Here is a 22,239-nt window from a genome sequence, read left to right as displayed (position 1 = left end):
TCAACATGATGGCACTAGATTTGGTCATACCATTCAGAATGACACATTAAAAACATGGATTATTTCTAGAATTTTACATTTAATATTTTCAGAGCATTCCTAACTGCCATTACCTGAAATTACAGAAGCAAAATTGGAAACAAGAAGACAACAGTAATAATATTCAACTTGTATTAATTCAACAATAAACAAAAATGACCTGTATCTGCAGTGACAAACCTAAGAACAGGGACTGGCAGAACAGGAGACAGAGGGACATGATCTGAAGGGTGCATGCAGGGATAACAGACATGTTTAGAGTACCTGAGTCTAGACGACTACCAGGTTTGTTAAATCCATTGAGAAAAGGATGGAAGATTTGTGCCTGCTATTTGTAAATTATATTCAATAATTTTTAATTAAAGTATATTGTTATATTGCCCGCATTTATGTCTGTGCACTGCATGAATGCTTTGTGTCCAGGGAGGCCAGACCAGGCCACTGGATCTACTGAAACTGGAGTTACACAAGGTTAGGAATTGCCATGTGGGTGCTAGGAATCAATCCATGGCTCTCTTTTAGGATTTTGAAAAGGCATTCCTATCTGTTTATTTAGACATTATTCTTTACCATCTTTTCCTCTAAAACTTTACCTCCATACATCAGACCCTGTTTTAACTGCTGATTTCCTTTACCTGAAGCATGCCGCTCCATTCTCTTTTATTTTATTGTTCTGAATAGAAGATGTTTGAGCTTGAAGCGAGAGGAGTTTATTTCCAGGTAGAGTAATTTGCTTTATGATGGAAGCTGTAAAAACAAAACAAGAAAGAAAACAATAGAATTGGAAAAAGAAAAGAAGCAATCATATCACATTAGAAAAATTCAAGACAGTTTTTTAGTAAATATGAAATAATCAAAGACTATCTTAAACTATGATAGAACTGTGTTTACATTATAATAGGCTAGTGAATGTAACACCTGCATAAGAAATCATCTTATAAAGATCTCTACATGTTTTTATGTAGTCTCAAATTGTCTTTAGATTAGCATCATTATAAAAACATCATGCATAAAAAGCGACTGAAAAATGCTGATAATATTTTATTTATATTGGTATATTTTAACACATATTTACTACTAGAATGATTTATCTAACAATATAACATAATAAGCAGTTTACTTCAAAACATTATATACCCTTAAAATAGTGTTTCTGTAATTATTAAGTCTTCTCTTAATACAACAGGTACAAGCCCTGTCATGTTCCAGATCCACTGCAATGAAGCTGGAATGCCAGCATGGACATGTAGGAAACTTACTGGTAGGCACTACAGCATTCACTGGCATCTTCGGACCACATTTCTGAGTGGTCAATGGGGAGGAATAGGAAATGGTGGTCACTTGACTTGCATTGCCTCCTGAAGGCTGTTGGACTACCTGAAACAGTAAGAGTTCATTACAGTCACTACAGAAAGTCTACTTTAGCAAGGAACAAGAGATTTCATTTATCAAAGTTTGTTTTTATTTAGCTATATACACCTCTATCTAGCACAGTAAGAATGCTTACTTAAAATTTATCTCCAGATGGCCTCTGAAACATGGGGATTCTCCTGCCTCAGCTTCCTAAATGCTAGCTAGGGTTTGGATACATACCACCACACCCAGTTTAATTTGTATGCAGCAAAACTATCTCATTAAAAACTGTAAAACATCATCACATACATTAAATATTATTTTCTATACAAGAATTCAAATTTCAAAAAATAATCATACAGATCTTATTTTTATTTCTTAACTTACCATGGAAAATTTCAAACACATGCAAACGTATAGAGAACAAAATGAAACCATTTATACCGCCATCCAGATTAAACAATGATTAATCCTTGCATAATCATGTTTCACATATACCTTTTACCTACTTTCCAATTTTATAGGAAATATAAGAAATTTTTGTTTGTTTGTTTTTTATATTTCTCTAGACAGTTTCTCTGTATAGCCTTGGCTTTCCTGGAACTTGCTCTGTAGACCAGGCTGGCATCAAACTCACAGAGATCCGCTTGCCTCTGCCTCCCAAGTGCTGTGATTAAAGGCGTGTGCCACCTCCACCTTGCTTAGAAAATATCTTTTTATTCATAACATTTCAAAATATATCTATAAAAAAAAGACTTATGTACTATTTTTAAAAAGTCTCATTCTTAAACCCTTCAAAAAGTATTAGTCTCCTAAATAATAGTTAAAGAAATACAGTAATAGTTAGGGATAAAGAGAAATTAAAGTGCTGAAAAGATTAGTACTTTTAACTCCAAAGAACAGACAGAAAAGCAGAGTGTGATATTTTCACTTCAAAGAAGAAAAAGTCATCATGTATTTGAGCCAGCTACTGATAATGAGAATTAGAAATTCTTAAATACATCCATGTTTACTATAAAGTATGATGGTATGTCTAAGATACATACTTCTGAATAAAAATTTACAAAAACAATTTGTTGTATAATTATCTGTAATAAAAAATGTACAAATCAACTGTGTGCAACTAAAAAAAATATGGAGCAAGCAAGGCATGGTAGCACATACCTTTAATCTGAGCACTCAGGAAGCAGGAGGATCTCTCTGAGTTCCAGGCCAGCCAGGGATACATAGTAAGACCTGCCTCAAAAAAAGGTAACAAGAAACACAAAACATTCCTGTAGCTGAAAATTTTCCTGTATCCGCCCAGTCTGCAGCCACTCAGACCCAAATAAACACACAGAGGCTTACATTAATTAAAACTACTCAGCCATTAGACCAGGCTTCCTACTGACTGGCTCTTACATTTAAACTCAGTCCATTTTTGTTAATCTATATGGCACCATGTTTTCTATAGCTTTACCTGTGTGCCATTGCATGCTGGTGACTCCTGACTCAGACTTCCTCTTCACAGAATTCTCTTTGTCTGCTTATCCCACCTATATTTCCAGCCTGGTTACTGACCCAACAGTGTTTTATTAAACCAGTGTACAAAAGCATTATCCCACAGCATTTCCCCTCTTCTGCTTAATTAAAAAGGAAGGTTTTAATTTTAACATAGTAAAATTACATATAATAGGACAGTTATCAAGCAAGAATTAAAGTTACAATATCTAGTCTATTTGTATTTGGTAAAATTAAAGAAAATATTCTATTTATCCAATATTTGTGAGTCTAAAGTTTCATATCTAATTTATCTTTTATCATAAGTAAGGAAAACTATAATTATAACTATCTAGTCTTCAACTACATCAAAGATCCCAGAAGGATATATTATTACCTAAGTAGACAGGAAGTGCATTGTAAGCAACGTCCAAATATCTAGAATGACAAAGACAGCTGGCTGCCTAGACAGTCATCCAAAGTTCCCCTGTAACTTTGTGGCATCCATCTTTAACCATATAGACCTAGAGTCTCTCAGTCATTTTTGTCTGTGTCCTGTGGAATGTCTGGCAGTTTCTTCTGCAAAGCAGGAATCTGAAGGACCATTTTGCCTTGCAAAGTTCAATGGTTACTTTTTTCATGGGTACTTCATGTCCAGTCAATATAACATTTTGTCAAGCAGTCCAGGCAAGAGCAGTTTCTTGCTCAAATGGCTATTTTTGCCAAGAAGAAGATAATTCTATATGGAGTATCTTCAATGCTCATCTTTCTTTTTGAAGTAAATTGGTGCTGCCAGGAGCAGATGTGTCTCACTGTCCAGAAAGTCTAAGTTTTTAAAACATTTAAAAAATTCTGTAGGTCTTTGAATCAGTGTTTGAAGATTACTTACCTAATTGAAATATATCTATGTATACCTAGAAAACTTAACTAACATGACTATAAATTTGATTAGCATATATAACTAATTATTAATCTGTATTTCTCAACTATACACTGTAATTTCAAATGAGTTGCACAAACAAAATACTTTAAACAAGAGTAGAAATACACTTGACTACCATGGGAGACCTTATCCGCTATGAGGAGTGGATGGGGGCAGAGTGGGAGGGAGGTGAGGAGGCGGGAGAAAGGGAGGGAGGGGGAACTGGGGTTGGTATGTAAAATGGAAAAGAAAATTTAATAAATAAACATATATAATCAAAGAGTAGAAATATACATACAGTACAACAAAATTAACTTTAAATTTGTATCAATAAACTAAAATCCATAGCAATGTAAAACATTTCAAAAAAGTTGTTGTTCTTTTTAAGCAGATTCAATAATCTACCCTTTTCTCCTATCATATTTATATCCTATATTTTTATATCATATCCTCCTTTCTTCTTCTAGAAAGACATTGACTATGACCAATAACAATTTGTAACCAACAACCTAAACAAAGACAAACATCCATAATCCATTTTTTGGGAATATGGGCATAGTTTTCTAGGCTACTTCCTGCTGATAGAGATGGCACTGTATTCTTATGCGGATCCTGAGAAAATTAAGAATTATGGTCAAGTCCTGACTGAAATAGACTGTGAGGCTACACTGTCTGAGCCAGTTGCCTTGAAACAATTCTGGATGTTGGATCATCTGGGCCATGGTGTCATTGGAGACCTTTCAAGGGGTCTTGGCTGGTCAAACCATATTAGCCTGGAAGCAATCCACAGGTTCTTATCTTCTGTGGAAACAAAAGCAGAACCTCTTTTCCAAAGCAACGTACCCTTAGACATAAATTTTGAAATTGAAATACCTTTGAAATATACATATTGATTTAACTCAGCAGCTTTTATAATCAAATGTCTCTCTGCAGTTAAAAATCCTAAAGATAACATAATCCAGACTCTGTGTGATTTCCATCTTTTTGTGGCTTATTTTTTATACTACCTTTACTTTGTCTTTAAAGACTATTTTTTAAAACTTTTATTTCTTTATATAACTGTCTATATACCTTTTCCTCTCTCTTCCAAACCTATGTAATTTTTATATACATTGTAAACTGTTTAGGGTTTATCACATCTGAATCTGTCTTATTTTAATCTATAATCCTTTTCTGAACAGGAGAGACTTTAAACTGATAAACTGTGTGTTTAGGACTGAACTGGCTGGCAGCCTTGGCTGCTGACTTCACTCATTTCAGCTTTTCAACATGGTGGAGGTAATTCACCTCCAGCTCTGGGTCATGTGTACCAACAACTCTCAGAAGCAGTGGGCCTTCATTAAAGCAGCATGTAGCCCAGAAACCTTTTTTTCCTTTTTCATTTCTTTTCTTTTCTTTTTTTTTTTTCTTGTCTATATTAGCAAAAGCTATATCCACCACTAAGTATACTGCACACCTGTGTACTGTGGTGAATATCCACTATGCTGCAAGTCAAGACCACAGTGCTGCGAACCCACCAGACTGTAGTTCAGGACTTGCCTGAGACACAATTTTTAGCTCTGTTTTAGAATCGTATTTTCTAAGGTTTTGGGTGGAAACTCTCACCCCATGTTGGGTACCATTTGTAGCTGAAAGTTTTCCTGTGTCCCACCTAGTCTGTAGCTGCTCACACCCAAGTAAGCACACAGAGGCTTATATTAATTAAAACTGCTTAGCCATTAGCTCAGGCTTCCTACTGACTAGCTCTTACACTTAAAGCCCATTTTTGTTAATCTCTATGTCGCCATGTTTTCCATGGCTTTATGTGTGTGCTATTACATGCTGCTTCCTGGCTGGCAGACTGGTGACTCCTGACTCAGACTTCCTCTTCCCAGAATTCTCCTTGTCTGTTTATCCCACCTATACTTCCAGACTGGCTACTGACCAATCAGTGTTTTATTAAACCAGTGTACAAAAGCATTATCCCACAGCACATTCCAATGTCTCCATTGAGAATAAACATAGGATGAAATAATTCAATTGCTATCACTATTGCTAAGAGGTTTCCTAGCAAAGGAGATATAAATTGGAATAATTCATTTGCCATTATTCTTTGGTAAAAGTTGTGTTATATGTTTGTTCTGTTTTGGAGACAGAGTCTCAAAACTAACTAGGTTGGGTGGGCTTTAAAAATGTGTGATCCTTCTGCTTCAACTTCCTGAATAACTAGGATCATAGTCCTGAACCACAAAATCAGGCTAGAAAAGAACTCTTGAAAAAATAATGTATTTTTCAAATAAGATATAAATTGAGATCTGAGATCACATACATATTCTGAAGTACTAGAGTTAGGCCTTATAGTTCATAAATGCAGCTTCATGCATTAAGACTGACAAATAGCCGGGTGGTGGTGGCGCATGCCTTTAATCCCAGCACTTGGGAGGCAGAGCCAGGTGGATCTCTGTGAGTTTGAGGCCAGCCTGGGCTACCAAGTGAGTTCCAGGAAAGGCGCAAAGCTACACAGGGAAACCCTGTCTCTAAAAAACCAAAAAGACTGACAAATCAAGAAAAGAATCTCTCTTTTGACTTAGGAATCTTAAGGATAATCCTGACTCTGCTTGGCTGTGTCAATGCCCTGGTGTCCTGTGCCCTGCCCATGTGGAAGGTGACAGCCTTCATCAGCAACAGCATCACTGTGGACCAGATGGTATGAGAGGGGCTGTGGATGCTCTGTGTGGTTCAGGGCACTGTCCAGATGCAGTGCAAAGTGTATGACACATTACTGGCACTGCCCCAGGACCTACAAGCTGCAAAAGTCCTCTGTGTCATCACCTTCCTCCTTGGCCTGCTTGTCCTGCTAGTCTACCTTGCTGAAGCCAAGTGTACTACCTGTGTGGAAGACAAGAATTCCAAGTCTCAACTGGTGCTCATCTCTGGGATCATCTTTGTCATCCCTGTGGTCCTGACTCTTATTCCCACTCCATCATCCAGAGCTTCTACAACTCCTTGGTATCTGATGTTCAAAACCGAGAGCAGGGTGCCTCCCTTTATCTGTGCTGGGCAGCCTCAGGCTGTTGTGTTGTGCCTGCTCCTCTGGAGGGCCCTGGGAACCTGGCCATTACATGGCCTTTCCTATGCCTGCCCCACAATTCAGCCTCTCCAGGACCCTTCAAATAACCCACCAAGAATTATGTCCGATGCTCATTGGGGAGTGAGGCTCTACTGGTCAGGGAACCTCAGAAAACATGAGCTGAGCCATCAAGAAAATATGTCTAGGAGTTTGGGGGTTGTAATGTTTCATGTTTTTGTTTTGCAATACTGGGTGTATTGAACCTGGGGCCCCACATATTTGATAAGCAAGCACTCTACCAACGAGCTGTACAATACCCTGGCCCTAGGTGGGTTCCATCTGTTTTTTGAGACAGGCTCTCTCCAGCTCTAGTTTCCCTGCTTCATTCTAAGTTCAGACTTCACCTAGCTCTGCTGTTGGCATTTCTCACTTTTAAATTGTGCATCGGAAGAGGTGATACTTTTAATGGCTTTATTTACTCTGGGCATCTTCTGTGGAACCTGTTTTGAGACTGCCTGTGAACCTGGCCTCTGTGATCCTCAAGATGGTCTATCCAAAGAGTTCCTCAGCTGCTGCAGCTGCTGCTAGAGGTAACTCACAGGACAGACACACTCTTCCTGGTCAGACTTTTCAATCTAGTGCTGGAAGGACAGGTATTACGTTTCTACCCCAAGTCTTCCAAACTTTGGTCTCTGCATCCCATCACCAAAGTTACCATGCACGTCCCCAAAATCAGGCCCAGCTATGCTGCAGACCCTCCACCTCCACACCTCTAACCTCGCACATTTCCCTGCTCACACCAAGTTTTACTTTGTAATAAAAAAAAAGAATCTCTGTAGTGGATATATTGCGTACCTTAATAAACTTGCCTGGGGATCAGAGGGCAGAGCCAGCCACTAGATTAGACATAGAGGCCAGTGGTGGCACACACCCTTAATCCTATCACTTGGAGGCAGAGATCCATCTGGATCTCTGTGAGTTCAAGGCCACACTGGAAACAGAGCCAGGTAGTGGTGGCACACACCTTTAATACCAATACTGGGAACACACACACCTTTAATACCAATACTGGGAAGCACGCGCGCATACATATATATACACACACACACACACACACACACACACACACACACACACACACACACGTTTAATCCCAGGAAGTGACATGGCAGGGCAGAGAAAGGCATATAAGGTATAAGGTGTGGGGAAACAGGAACTAAAGCAGTTCAGCTGAGACCCTTTCAGGTGAGGACTCAGAGGATTCCAGTCAGAGGATTCGTGGAGTTGGTGAGGTAATAGGTGGTGGATGTAGCTTGCTCTGCTTCTCTGATCTTTCAGCTTTCACTCCAACATCTGGCTCTGGATTTTCTATTAATAACACCATCTAAGACTCGAACAAAAAATATCTGTATTTCTGACTTTTCTATCTCCACACAATATATAGTTTACTCTCCAAAATTATCTGCCTTTCTAGGGGGAGGCCAGGGATTTTTAATTAACTTTCTACTCTTGAATTTTGTTTGCAAATGCTGTGGATTTGTGTGATTTTACTTTTATTTTTATCTGGTAAAATTAATTATAGAAATTTAAATTTTAAAAATGAACTGACTGAAATTACAACTTTGCTCTTCTGAATTAAATTATTTTTGCTAATTAAAATTGAAATGTAATTTTTGTTCAAATGAGTAAAGAAGTTTTCACACAAATATCTAAAAGAGAACTTTCAAACTGAAAAACCAGGACTTAGATTCCTTGTTAGGCAAGTAAAAAGATGATAAACTTCTAAGTATATGGCTTCTTCCTTGTCTACCTTAGGTAGACAAAAGCCTGGCACCCTTAAACAAAGGCCTCCTGTGCTCCTCCTCTCCCAGGAGGCCCCATGCAGATGCACTAGCTCAAGAGGGTCAAAGCAAGGCAAACTAACACAACAGTTGTGAGTCAATCCTCCATCCTGTCTGTCCTTCCACTGACCAACTCTGAGGTCTCTTTAGAGATTTAAAACCCTCAGCCCTACAGACTGGATTTTCAGCTTCCTCAGTTCCTCCTCTGCTTTTGCAGTAGTCTTTCTCTGTGTTTACAGTATGTGTTTCCTCACCCTTAATGAAAGCCTTCCTTCAACTACTGACTCTGTTCCTGTTTGTGCTAAGTGTTCTCTGCTGCTACCTGCTTCACTAGAGAGGTTTCCTGCCCTTCAAATCCTTAACTGCTAGAGAAAATGAACCAGATCAAAACCCCTAGATGGTAACAACTCACCTGATTGTTTCTATACAAAAAAGTTAAGCATAAAATAGTAAGGCTAGTATTTACTTTGAGTGTATAATTACTATAGGAAAAATGATGAAGAGCCATTAAGATTAGCCCTTATAAGAACTTAATTCTTACAAAAATTCCCAGAACTACCAGGTACGTTCACATTTCAAGTATTTGAGTACAAAATAAAAAGCTTACACCTAAAAGAAACTGAACAATTTTAATTCATAGAACCCCTAACTACAATATACAATAAATAGTCAACAAGGAAAAAATGTAGCATGTAAAGAAAAGAGAGCATGCAGTAATAATTTTTTTTAAAGTGGTGGTGGGTAAAATGCATAATATCATAAAATACTATATTGAAACCATGTAATGGTAGTTTGGAAGAATTCTCACAACTTGAAGTATAGTTAGAGATCTTATACAAAAACCTAAAGATATAAAATTGCCCAGTATTCTAACCAAAAATAAATATTAAGAAAAATCTTGCCAGGTGGTAGGAGCACATGCCTTTAAGCCCAGCACTCCTGGAGGCAGAGGCAGGCGGATCTCTGTGAGTTCAAGGCCAGCCTGGTCTACAGAGTGAGTTCGAGGACAGATTCCAAAGCTACACAGAGAAACTCTGTCTTGAAAACAAACAAACAAACAAACAAAAAACAACAACAAAAGAACATCTTAAGCTCAACTATTAAAAGAATTATCATAGCATGGACGATAATGATATGAATAGACATGGTCATTGATCAGCTGACTGCAGAGCAAAGAATATAAAGATTTGGCTATTTTGACAAAGAGAAGATAAAGGAGACAAAGTTTTTGGTTAGCAGTATTGTTGTATGTCTCACCAATGCCACATTTATGTATCAGGAGGCCAAAAAGATAAAACATCTTATGATGTAAAAGATGCTACTTATGTTGAGTTTATTAAAGAAAAGTAATAGAGAGGGGCTAAGTGGAGTTCCAGGGCCCAGGAGGTGGTATAGTCCTGGTGTGACTGGATTTGTAGGAAACCTTACTCTTGAAATTCAAAGTCAAGTCTCCTCAAATCATTGTTCCAAAAACCCTGAGGTAATTATGCTCTATTTTCCTCTTGAAGTAAGATAACTGATAAAAGGTTGATTTGGTCTTTTTAAGATTTTTAGTGAATATAAGTAAGACATCATAAACAATCGACTTTATGTCATACTCTGCCAAACTGGGTGTGTATGGTTTTAATGATGCTGGAATTTTATTTAGGCAGTGCCTGGCAAGACATACCCTGAATTAATTAACAAAGGTACAGTTCGCCAAACAATTAATGAAATAGCCTGACGTTAATCAGGACATTCAGCTACATATTCTTTAAAATGTGCACCGTCTTCATAGTGAATAGCTTGACCACAGATATGATCCAATGTGGAGATTTTCATTTTAAATAACCACATGTGGTATTTCTTATAAACCATAAAGAAATGTTTGCTTGCTTCTTTTTAGCTCTCCTAAGCATTCTGTTCCTCACCTAAACATGGGATTAAACTGGATTATGGTTTATAATAGACTCAATGAATTTAATTACTTTTCAACTTTAAATTCAATTTAATTTTCTAGGGTTATAGAAGATGCTCAATGGTTAAGTGCACTTGTTACTTTTACAAAGGACCCAGGTTTGATGCCCAGCACCCACATGGTGGCTAAGAAACATCTGTAATTCTAGTACAAAGGATTCCTATCCCCTCTACTGACCTCCACAGGCACCTGGCACACACATAGTGTACAAACATAAATTAAGGAAAAATACTCATAAATTAGATGTAAGTTTTTAAACTAAAACCAAAAATTTTCAATAGTTCAAGTTAAAATACAAATTTTCAGAGTCAATTTTTAAAAGCATGTTTGAGAGAGAGAGAGAGAAAGAGAGAGAGAGAGAGAGCAAGCACACACTACAAAAGGCTGGAGTTACAACTCAATGATAGGACACTTGCCCAGAATGTACAAGGCCCTAGCTTCAATCTTCAGTACTAAAATAAGGTCATCATAATAATCACCTATGTAATAGCTCCCCAAAATATTTAGATTTAATGTAACATTGAAGTAATAATAAGAAACAAAGAGACTTCTATTAAATAACTAGACTAGGCACTTAAATCATTATTTTAATGTAATCCCAACACTTAGGAATCAGAGGAAGAGAATCTGTGAGTTCCATGCATACATGCATATCAATGCCCCTGTGTGACAACAGGTTTGCTATGTTAATTTAAAAGCCACCCTTTTTCTTAGGAGATACATAGTCACATATGATTGTACAACCATGTATTCCCAGGACTGCAAATTTAAAGCTAACTTGGCAATAAATTTAATAAAAACACCAGTGCTAGAGCTTAGTAGAATGTTTGCCTAGAGTGCTTAAGGTGTTTTAGCACCATCTTTAGCACTGAAAAGAAGAAAGGGAAGGAGGGACGGGAGAAACATACATAGAATTTTGAAGTACACAATCCCAATTTCCACAACTCCTCTCATATGCTCAGTAAATACTATGTGTGAGCTTCTCTATGCAAATAGGAAGGAGAGTGAACAGATGAGGCTAAAAGAATCTCAACTAGTCAAGTTTGGGAAGCATACGAAGTCTTGCCAGTCTTCTGAACATATGAATATGAAGTTTTCAGAGTAAGGAGCTGGGAAGGAATGAACTGGTACTCACTAGTTGCTTGACTTTGACCGCCTGTGGAAGAAGGGGACCTGGCTGTGCCAGTCTGATCTGAACTGGAGCGCCAATGGAGGGTTTATCAGGTTGGGTCCCAGCGGAGGTAATGGCAGGCTTCACAGACGGAAGGCAAAGAGGAGCATGTGCCGCTGAAGTTTCTCCAAAAGTCACTGGAGGAAGGGCCAGTGTAGCTGCTGCCCCAGACACGACTGGCTTCTCGGGTTGAAGAGAGACTGCTGACAGTGCATTTGGAACCGATGTGGTAAGTGGTTTTGAAGTCTGCAGCAAAACAGTTGCAGGTGGTCCTCCTGCTACAGCAGCTGGGACCACAGAATGCAAAGTCCCAGCAACAGCGTTTGCTCCTCCTGGACCAGAAAGTGGATTCGAAGTCTGGATAGACAGCGTTCTGGGTGCTGTTGCTCCGGAGACAAGGACTGGGGAAATTGTACTTGTCACCACAGGAGAAGCTGTTGCTGTTGTGGAACAGGAGGCAATGACCACCTCCCCAGAGACCTCCTGAACACAGTTCTCAATGAAGCTCTGGGAGCTAGGGAGAAGCTGTCTTAAGGCAACCACACTCTTCTAGAAACAGTAGAGAAAGAAGATAAAGGTCACAAAATGAGCCAAAAGTAAAGCAAAATTTGTATTTAGCAACATTATAAAAAAGGTCAAAATACTTTCTCAGTGAGAAAACATTAAATTTATTGTGGATATGTCAATGATTAACTTGATAAAACTCATCTCTCTATTCATCTACAGCCATAAGCAGATTGATTACTACTTTAGTATCTACAAAATTCTTTATAACACAGAAGAATCTAGGTTATATTGTTAAAATGCTTTCAAACATTGGATGTAAAGCCTCTATATCAAAATAAAAAATGATTTAATCTGGCTCAACTGGAAATGCAAAAGAAAACTCTCAGAAAAACCTAACTGGAAACAAATGTTAAAGTAATGAGAGTTAAACAATATGTATATATTTAATTATTTCTTAATCATGACCAGGATTAAGCTGAAATGCCAAAATCTATCCTCTTTATGTAGCATTTAACTACCAAGCTCTTTCAATGATGCTAGGAGATATCAAATATTGTTTAAAAAAAAAAAAAAACTATGGTGATATTTCATTTGTACTGAAATGTGATTTTATTTGTATGTTAATAAATAAAGTTGCCTGGGGGTCAGAACTAATAGCAGAAGCCAGGTGGTGGTGATACACACCTTTTGTTACATCTACAACAAACAGTAAAAGGAGGATTCATAGGTCATTAGAAAGCAGATACAGCTGGGCGTGGTGGTGCACACCTTTAATCCCAGGACTCTGGAGGCAGAGGCAGGAGCATATCTGAGTTCACTGTCAGCATTGAATTCCAGGACAGCCAAGGCTACACAGAGAAACCCTGTTTGGGGAAAAAAAAAAAAAAAAAAAAAAAAGGAAGGAAGGAAGGGAGGGAGGGAGGGAAAGAGGGAGAGAGGGAGAAAGGAAGGAAGGAAAGGAAGGAAAGAAGAAAAGAAAAGAAAGTGAATTTAGCTAGAGTACTAGAGTTCAATTGCTGTGGGATGTTCTGTATGTCAAATGTGTTGCTCTGATTGGTTAAAATAAATAAAGTGCTGATTGGGCAGTGGCCAGGCAAAAAGTATAGGTGGGAGAAGAGAATTCTGGGAGGTGGAAGGCTGGGGCGGAGAGATATTGCAAGTCGCCGCAATGAGAAGCGAGATGTAAGGTACTGGAAAGCCATGAGCCACGTGGCAACTTATAGACTAACAGAAATGGATTAATTTAAGATATAAGAACTAGATAGCAAGAAGCCTGCCACGGCCATACAGTTTGTAAACAATGTAAGTTTCTGTGTGTTTACTTGGTTGGGTCTGAGCATCTATGGGCCTGGGGGGTAAGAGAGATTTGTCCTGACTGTGGGCCAGGCAGAAAAACTCTAGCTACATTCAATGCCTTAGGTTCAATTACTAATACTGCAAAAAAGAAAAAAGATTCTTTAGGGGGGAGGGGCACATACTAGACACATGCTGCAGGAGGTAATGCCAGGGGTAGAAAGGTTTAAGTGAAGAGGTGAACAAAGAGAGAAGCCAGAGGAGGGGGAGAGAGTCAACTAAAACTAACGAAGTATGGGGGAAACAAAACCCGTGCTTAGTAAGCTATCGAAAAGCAGTAAGCCGGGTGCTGGTGGCGCCCACCTTTAATCCCAGCACTGGGAGGCAGAGCCAGGAGAAACTCTGTGAGTTCAAGGCCAGCCTGGTCTCCAAAGTGAGTTCCAGGAAAGGCGCAAAGCTACACAGAGAAACTCTGTCTCAAGAGAAAAAAAAAAAAAAAAAGCAGTAAGCTCTAGAATGGAGGTACAGGTGTAGGAGATAAAGCTGCTGCTTGCAGAAGCCAGCAGCCATTAAATGAACTTTTCATGGCCAGCAGTGGGCTACTGCTTCAAGTTGTTGGTCAGAGTCCCAAGGCCTCCAAACAATATAGGCAATTGCCACTGCTGTTGGTGGCGATATGCTTGGGTCACAAAACAAAGCAAAAGCCAGTTGAAATTGGGCTGGAGGCTCTTCACCATGCAGTTCTCACAGTTCTCAGATGTGCCATTGTGGCTGCTCCAGGGAAGAGTCACCAAAGGTTTTATTCAGCTGCGGATTCTGCAGCCATTAGTGCAACAGTGGCAATTCCACTATAGAGCAGATACATTGCTTTCTGACTAGATCTGAGGCCCTGCTACTATAAACCTGTTCAAAATTCTCTGGCTGAGGTCCTAGTAACAATGTTATTGCTGTTCTTTGGTTAAATGAGCATTATACACACACCAAATTGCTTTCAAAATAACTGTATTTGTGTTCCTACATTAGTGCTGCTGTTAGCTTTGGGTCAGTGAAGCGTCTTTTTGCAGTGGTCAGTAGTATGAAGAGGCTAATAATTGGTCAACATGCCAAGAATAAGTAGCCATTAAATGGCCAGTCATAACTGAGACAGTATATTAACTCCTTCAAGGCTCAGGGAATTATCACAAAAGTGGGGTAATGAATGCTACAGCATCAAAGAAGGGGGCCCATGTGGAAAATAGATCCCAGCTGTGATTACCTTCACAAGATGTGCATAAAAGAGGGGAAAATGGGGTCAGGTGGTGGTGGGGCACGCCTTTAATCCCAACATGTGGGAGACAGAGGCAGGAGGATCTCTGTGAGTTTGAAGCCAGCCTGGTCTACAGAGTGAGTTCAAGGACAGCCAAGGCTACACAAAGAAAGCCTGTCTCAGAGAGAGAGAGAGAGAGAGAGAGAGAGAGAGAGAGAGAGAGAGAGAGAGAGAGAGAGAGAAGGAAGAATGGGAAGGTAGAGTGAAGAGATAATAATAAAAAAAGAAACAGTAAATGGGGGATACACAACTCCTTAGCCAAGGCTGTCCCAGAGGCCCCTAAAGCAATAATATAAGCTATTTCCATTTGGTAAGACCCTACTGTGGAAGACACCACACACTTTGGCCACAGGACTCGGAGAAACCAAGTTGGTCCTGACCAGGAAGGTACCTCTTAGTACCGGCTAGCTTTCACAGTACTGGAAGGTACTATGCATGCTGTAGTGGGGTAAGTCATCAACAATCTTAGCTAGAGAAACCTGTGAATTACAGTTACAAGTGCACGGGGTGCAATACTGGCAAGGATATTATAAGGATAACACGTGCATGGCACTGTAACACGGCCAGGAACCAATGTCTGAGGAAGCTCACATGCCCAGCAGTGATCCTATCACTATTCCTCTGCTAAATGAGCACAGTTACTCTAAATTTTATCTCTGAACTACAGATTAGAGCAGCTCTCAGACGCCATCAGAGACATTTCTCTGTGCAGCGGGTGACAGTGAAGTCCTCAACGCAAGTGAGACGTCTATATAACAACCTTCTCCCTCACCGGCTCAGGGCACATCTCAAAATGAGCAGAAAGGACAGGCCCAGGTCAGAAGGACTGTACTGAAACAGACTTCTGGACATGACAGGACCACTTCACTCCTGAGCAAGTAGCAGCTTTGTCTGCCTACACAAGACCTGCACAAAATCAAGGCCATCAACATCCCATCATAAAGTGGGGAAGAGCTCATAAGCCCCCAGCCCTAACTGAGGAATTATTGACAGCTGATGGTTTCTGGGGGAGGAAAAGTCAGTTCTCCCCAGGAGTGTGGTAAGCTGGCCTCACAACAGAGACTGTAAGCATAAGGGTGGCACTGACTGCACTCACTGGGTTTTATAAAACAAAGAGAATGAACATGACAGTGGGAAGAGTAGGCAGCAGGGACTACTAAATGAACATAGTATCAAACTATGGATAGAAGGGAAGCGGTGAATACCATCAAAATATATAGTACGCATTTATGAAATTCTCAAAACACAAAGGCGTATTTTAAGGAAATGACCTGCACAAAATTTGTCCCTTCAACATTCTGCAGTAGAGGGGAAGGACACAGGGACCCCACTACTTCCTAGGGGATTTCCTTGTAATTAATGTTTGATGGAGGAGGAAGAGTTGTTTTTTTCACTGTGGTACCGCCTTGTTTTGTTTTGTGGCTCTGTAGACCAGACTACCCTCTGCCTCCTGAGTGTTGGGATTAAAGGTGTGCGGCACCACTTTCATTTAAATAAAGGTTGCTTAACTCATGTTCTTGTGAGCTACTCTCTTGAAACTCATTTGATCATCAAAAGCCAAACGAATCAAAACAAACAAGCCAAACCCATGAACTTCTAGAGATGGTGTGAAGGAGGTCATCAGTAATGAGAGGGGGACAAGAGAGGATGAATGGGGCTAGATATAACCCAAACACATACATGTGTCAAAAACATCATAATGAAACCCATTACTACATATAACTAATAAAAACATTTAAAAAAGAAAAAAATTGCGGAGGAGATGACTCAGAAGTTAAGAATTCTTGCTACTTTTCCAGGACTCCAGTTCTCAGCATCCACTGGGAAACTCAAAATCATCTGTAACTCTAGCTCCAGGGTATGAGATGCCTGCCCTCTTCTGGTGTCTGAGGGTAGAACACACACACACACACACACACACACACACACACACACACACACACACACACAGCATTTACTCAAATGTACACATACACACAAATAAAAAGAAAGTCAACCTTTGCAAAAAAGAGAAAAGCCTGCATGAATTGCTCAGTGGTTAGAAGCATTATTCTGTTCTTGTAGATGGCTCAGGTTGGTTGCCAGCACCCACATGGCAACTCACAACCATCCATAACTCCAGTTAGAGGGGATCTTTCTGACCTCCTGGTCCGCCAGACACACATGTTGTGCAGTTACATACATGCAGGCAAAACACTCATAAAATAAATAAATGCTAGGGGGAAAAACAGAAAAATGGCAATTTAAATGGTTTTTGTTCTAACATAGAAAACAGTATCTGGCATCTATTCTCAAATGGTCACATGACAATCACGTGCAAACAAATGCACATTATGTCAGCTGCTATGGTTTGGATAGATCTCCAGTGCCTCTCAAAGGTTGTATGCTACAGGACTGGTCCCCAGCTTGGCACCATGGAAAAGTACTAGTAGACGTCCTTAGGAGCTAGGGCCCAATGTAAGCCCTCATCTCAAGGCCACTGGGGCATGCCATTTACAGGACTATAGGACTCTGGTCTCACACTCTCTCTTTCACTTCCAGGCCATTTGAGGAGCAGTTTGACTTTATCACATGCTGCTGTCATGCTGTGTTGTCACAAGCTGATACCACAGGCAATCACAAATAGGAGACTCTAAAAATCTGTGAGCTATGCCTTTCTTTAAAAAATTATCACCTCACCATATCACAATTGAAAGCTGAATGACATCATCTGCTGTGACACAGCAGACAGTCATCAATTTTCCTCCTTCTCCCCATAGCATACAATAGGGCAAAGCATCAATGGACAACAAAGGACATCACTGCTATGAACAGCACCTACAGCTAAAAACGTTAGGAAGGAAGGAGTCTGGTAATGCCTCTACTGCTCAATAAGTGGTAGATCAGGGAATCCAGACCATGTCCACTGGCGATTTTTTGTTTTGTTTTGTTTTGTTTTTCAAGTATTTCTCTGTGTAGCTTTGCGCCTTTCCTGGAACTCACTTTGGAGACCAGGCTGGCCGTTCGATCACAAAGATCCACCTGCCTCTGCCTCCCGAGTGCTGGGATTAAAGGCGTGCGCCACCACTGCCCAGTGATTTTTACAAATAAAACCACATTCTAGACAAATCTGACCAATCCTAGCTATGGCTTCAGATGTACAAAGACCAAATATTTCATCTTATTTAAATGTAATACTTGGTACTGTGCTATCTTTCAACTTTTCCTACCCTAATACCAAGTCTCTGGCTTTGGTCTCTCTTATTTGTGCCCATCTAACCAATTTGGTCATCTACTCAGAAACAGTTCCCATTGTTTAAATAACCTTATGAAAATGGTGTGTTCCCACCTCCTTCCCACTCATCCTTCACAAAGCAAAACATGTCTTCCCTGTGAACTGTCTTTATCTCTCCTGGATCATTACCCCAACATTCTTAAAAAGCAACTACTCATTCTATTACTTCAGTGTTTACAGAGCACACTTAATTCACTATAGTCCTGGGTCTTTAATGACTTTATAATTTCTATTTAATTCCTTTTTAGCTTCTGAAAAATCTAAGTGAAACTTTTTTACTCTGCCAAAGTAAGTTCTTGTTATCAAAGATATAGTTCTTCATCAAAAATGTATTTACTTCAGTAACTCAGAAGAGGAAAGTCAATATTATAAATTATTAACAATTATAATCACACTTAATATGCTACTAGTAAATTAGCTAAATTAACTATATTAAATCTGACTCTAATAAACCATGTTTGGTTTATTATTTTAACATGGATCACCAAGACCTCATATATTCTCTCTCTCCCCTCTCTCTCTCTGAGACAGACACATTGGCTTACATCTATAATTCCAGTCCTTGTGAGGTAGAGGCAGAATTATCAGAAACTCAAGGTACTCCTCAGTTAAGTAGGAGCTAGCCTAGAATAAATAAAACCCTGTCTCAAAAAAACTAAGAAGAGTAGGGAGATGACTCAGAACTTAAAAGCACTTAAGAATCTTGAAAAAAACAAATCTGAGTTTAATCCCCAGCACACAAGTAAATATCCCGAAACCCAGCATTTTTTTGGGGGAGGGGGGGAGACAGAGAAAAGGAATTCCTGAAGCAAACTGGCTTATGAAACTAGCCAAATCCATGAGCTGTGTTTTGTGAGAGACCCTGTCTCAATATATAAGGTGGAGAGCAATTTAGGGTGATGCCTAACCTCAACCTTTGGTGTCCCTCTCTGAAAACAAAAATCTTTGACTGTATTCCAATACAAACATTATACACTACCAAGTCATCAAGTTACACTTATGAGTAAGATGTTACTCTTGGGATGAACCAGAGGGATGACTTAGTGGGTAAATGTGTTTGCCACCAAACCTGGCAACCAGAGTTCTATACCATGAACCTCCATGTGGAAGTAAACTTACTTATTTAAGTTGTTCTCTGACCTCTACACGTGACATAGCCACCCCACCAAGTAACTAAATGACAAGTGAATTTTTTTAAAGTTACTGTTATGCCTATTTTTCCAAACTGCTCAAATGAATGTTGTCTTTTGTTTTGTTTTGTTTTGTTGTGTTGTGTTTTGTTTTTGAGACAGGGTTTCTCTGTGCAGCTTTGCACCTTTCCTGGAACTCACTTTGAAGACCAGGTTGGCCTAGAACTCACAAAGATCCGCCTGCCTCTGCCTCCTGAGTGCTAGGATTAAAGGCGTGCGCCACCACCGCCCGCCCTGAATGTTGTCTTATAGAATGTTACAAAAGTACTAGTTTCTCTTATCAGTAGTAGCTTCCCATTGACTTCCAGTCACATTAAAACTGTCAGGTTTTAATTTAACCCAAACAATTTCTCCAAATACACTCCTACCTTAAGGAAAGGTACAAGGTGTGGCTGAGGTGCAGACTTGAGTTCAATATACAGTTTCCTAGTAAATTCTTCTGCTTCAATTTCTGCATCCTAAGAAATGGGAGAAAGAAGCTACTTTCAGATCCGCAAATATTCTTTCTTTATTTATTTTATATCCTGACTGCAGTCTCCCCGATCTACAAATATTTTAAGAAACAAAACAAGGTGCAGTGGTAGGCAATCTACTCAGGATGTTGACACAAGACAATCACTTTAGCCTAGGAATTGAAAGCCAGCATGAACAGCAGTGAGCCAGTCTCTTAAAAATTAAATGAACTTAAAAAAAAAATAAGAAGAGGCAAAGTACTTAATTCATGATTGAAGATAAGCTTTTCATAAGTGGTAAAATACTACCTTTACAAGGCCTTTTATCTCATGTCACCAGAGAACTAAAACAACAGACATGTCCAATCAGAGAATACAGTAAAGACAGTATTCATGAAGAAGATTCTAATATGCAAAGAATCACAATTCTGGAAAATTTATAATTTTCTGTGGACTTGATAGCTTCCTAAATTGTAAAGCTTTTCTTTAAAAAACTGCTGAGGGTGGCCTGGTGGTGGTAGTGGCACATGCCTTTAATCCAAGCACTTGGGAGGCAGAAGCAGGCAGATCCCTTTTGAGTTTGAGGCCAGCCTGGTCTACAAAGTGAGTTCCAGGACAGCTAGGACAGTTACACAGAGAAACTCTGTCCCCAAAACCAAAACAACCAAGAACACTGAAGCGGCAGAAAGGCAGCCTGTGGTTAAGAGCTTGCTGTGTGACGAGGCCTGGCTTTGGACTCCAGCCCCAGCATGAGAATCAGATACAGCCTCCCATGCACTTGCACCACAGTGCAATCAGGGAGTGGCATGGCATGCTCGGTGCTTGTCTAGCAACAAACCAAGAACTTCAGGTTCAATGAGAGACCCTGCCTCAAACAAATGAAGCCAAGTGACATAGAAGAGTGCCTGACACCCTCCTCTGACCTCTGTGGATGGCATGTACACACTTACACGCACCACAGTCACACACAAACAGGATGTAAGAAGGTAGGCAGGTAGGTAGACAGAGGTATAGAGTTATAGCTATACACAGATGTACATATGTAAGGCTGGAAGAAATTAGGAATCAATTACCTTAATACATTAAATATATGGAGACTTTTAGAAGAGCTACATAATTCTAAGAATCAGTATTTTGTTTTAAACATTGCACGCTACTATAAAAATTATACATGAGTTAAAGAGATTCATCAACAGTGTAATAATTAAGTAGTTTACTAAACAATGTCCACATAGATCTAAAAAAGGCTACTAAAATGCCCAATATTCCAACCGCCTCTCTGCAAGCAGACAGTAATTCTTTAACTCTGTCAACAAATTCTCTAAAAGCCCATCACAAAATAAAATAAGGGAAGAATACCCAGCTGTTTTCTATTAAGTGCAGTATCAAATTTACAAAATGCAAATCAATGTCATTTCCCACTCGGTTTCATTATTTTGGAAATTGTAGTTTTTCTTTAAATATTACATATGTTAACATATAGTGGCTTTGTTATTCTAAGTTGAATGAATAGCTTTAGTACTTAGTTTTAATTCCAAAGGCCAAAAATAAATAAATAAATAATATCTTGAGAGGCTATTTATTTTTAAGAATATTAAGGTACCCTATACCAAAATTTTGAGAACTGTTGTCTGTTGGTCTGAGATGAATAGATCTAAAATTAAAACAGTTATTTGACGAGTTTATAACTATAGCTATCTGTCCACAAAATACACATAAAAAGATTGGCATAAAAACAATATATACTCAAAATATCATGTCCACCTTAGATATATGGTAAAATTAAACACATTAAAGATTTACTTTTTTGCATGTAGTGATTTTCTAACTGTAGTGATTACAAAGCTTTAATGAAGCAAACAGTTTTAGCAAGTATATTTAAAACAAATTTTATTGAAATATCATTTCCCATTTGAAACATGTCCTATGGACTCTCATAGCTTGAAAAATTATATAATATTAACTTACCAAAAGTTGCTCCACCAGCTTCTTCACATTCTGTCCCATATCTGGAGACTGTGATCCACTACATGCTAGTTTTATTAACATTGAAAGGAAGTTTTTACATTTTTTCACATTTTCTAGCACTGTCTGATATAGAAAAATAATCACAAATGTTAGCAAACAGGAAAAAGCACATACCAAAAAAATAAAAAAAAGATACAAGTGAGAGTTTACCGGAGAAAGACTAGTCTGAGCAGCTACTGAGGTCTCTGCTTTGAGACTGGCCTCATTTGAGGGGGTAGATACTGCTCCCAAACTTGACGGCTTCAGGATAGTTACAGTATTCACTGGCTTGACAGGAGGTACAGCCACAGACTGGAATTAAGTCAACATAAAGTTAAATATGTATTGCTATGACATCTTGGTGAGAACTTTACACTGAAAAGACTACAAACAAATTGG

General features: G+C 39.1%; 1 protein-coding gene and 1 pseudogene across 4 annotated transcripts in view; one reads left to right on the top strand and one right to left on the bottom strand.

The window, feature by feature from the left end:
• Taf4b (TATA-box binding protein associated factor 4b) overlaps positions 1 to 22,239 on the bottom strand; it is a 118,601-nt gene that overhangs the window by 77,711 nt on the left and 18,651 nt on the right. For all 4 annotated transcript variants that reach the window (XM_036205292.1, XM_036205294.1, XM_036205296.1 and 1 more), the window contains 6 exons: positions 22,012 to 22,152; positions 21,802 to 21,924; positions 19,750 to 19,839; positions 11,776 to 12,360; positions 1,299 to 1,416; positions 675 to 786 (listed from right to left, as the gene is read on the bottom strand). In XM_036205292.1, the coding sequence (XP_036061185.1) occupies positions 675 to 786; positions 1,299 to 1,416; positions 11,776 to 12,360; positions 19,750 to 19,839; positions 21,802 to 21,924; positions 22,012 to 22,152 (1,169 nt within the window). The remainder of the gene's footprint in view (positions 1 to 674; positions 787 to 1,298; positions 1,417 to 11,775; positions 12,361 to 19,749; positions 19,840 to 21,801; positions 21,925 to 22,011; positions 22,153 to 22,239) is intronic.
• Positions 2,398 to 7,021, top strand: LOC118594920 (annotated as a pseudogene).

Source organism: Onychomys torridus, chromosome 13 (genome assembly GCF_903995425.1).
Source record: "Onychomys torridus chromosome 13, mOncTor1.1, whole genome shotgun sequence".
Classification (NCBI taxonomy): Eukaryota; Metazoa; Chordata; class Mammalia; order Rodentia; family Cricetidae; genus Onychomys; species Onychomys torridus.
The sequence above is the reverse complement of the archived record's forward strand: the minus strand, read 5'-3'. Positions and strand labels throughout refer to the sequence as shown.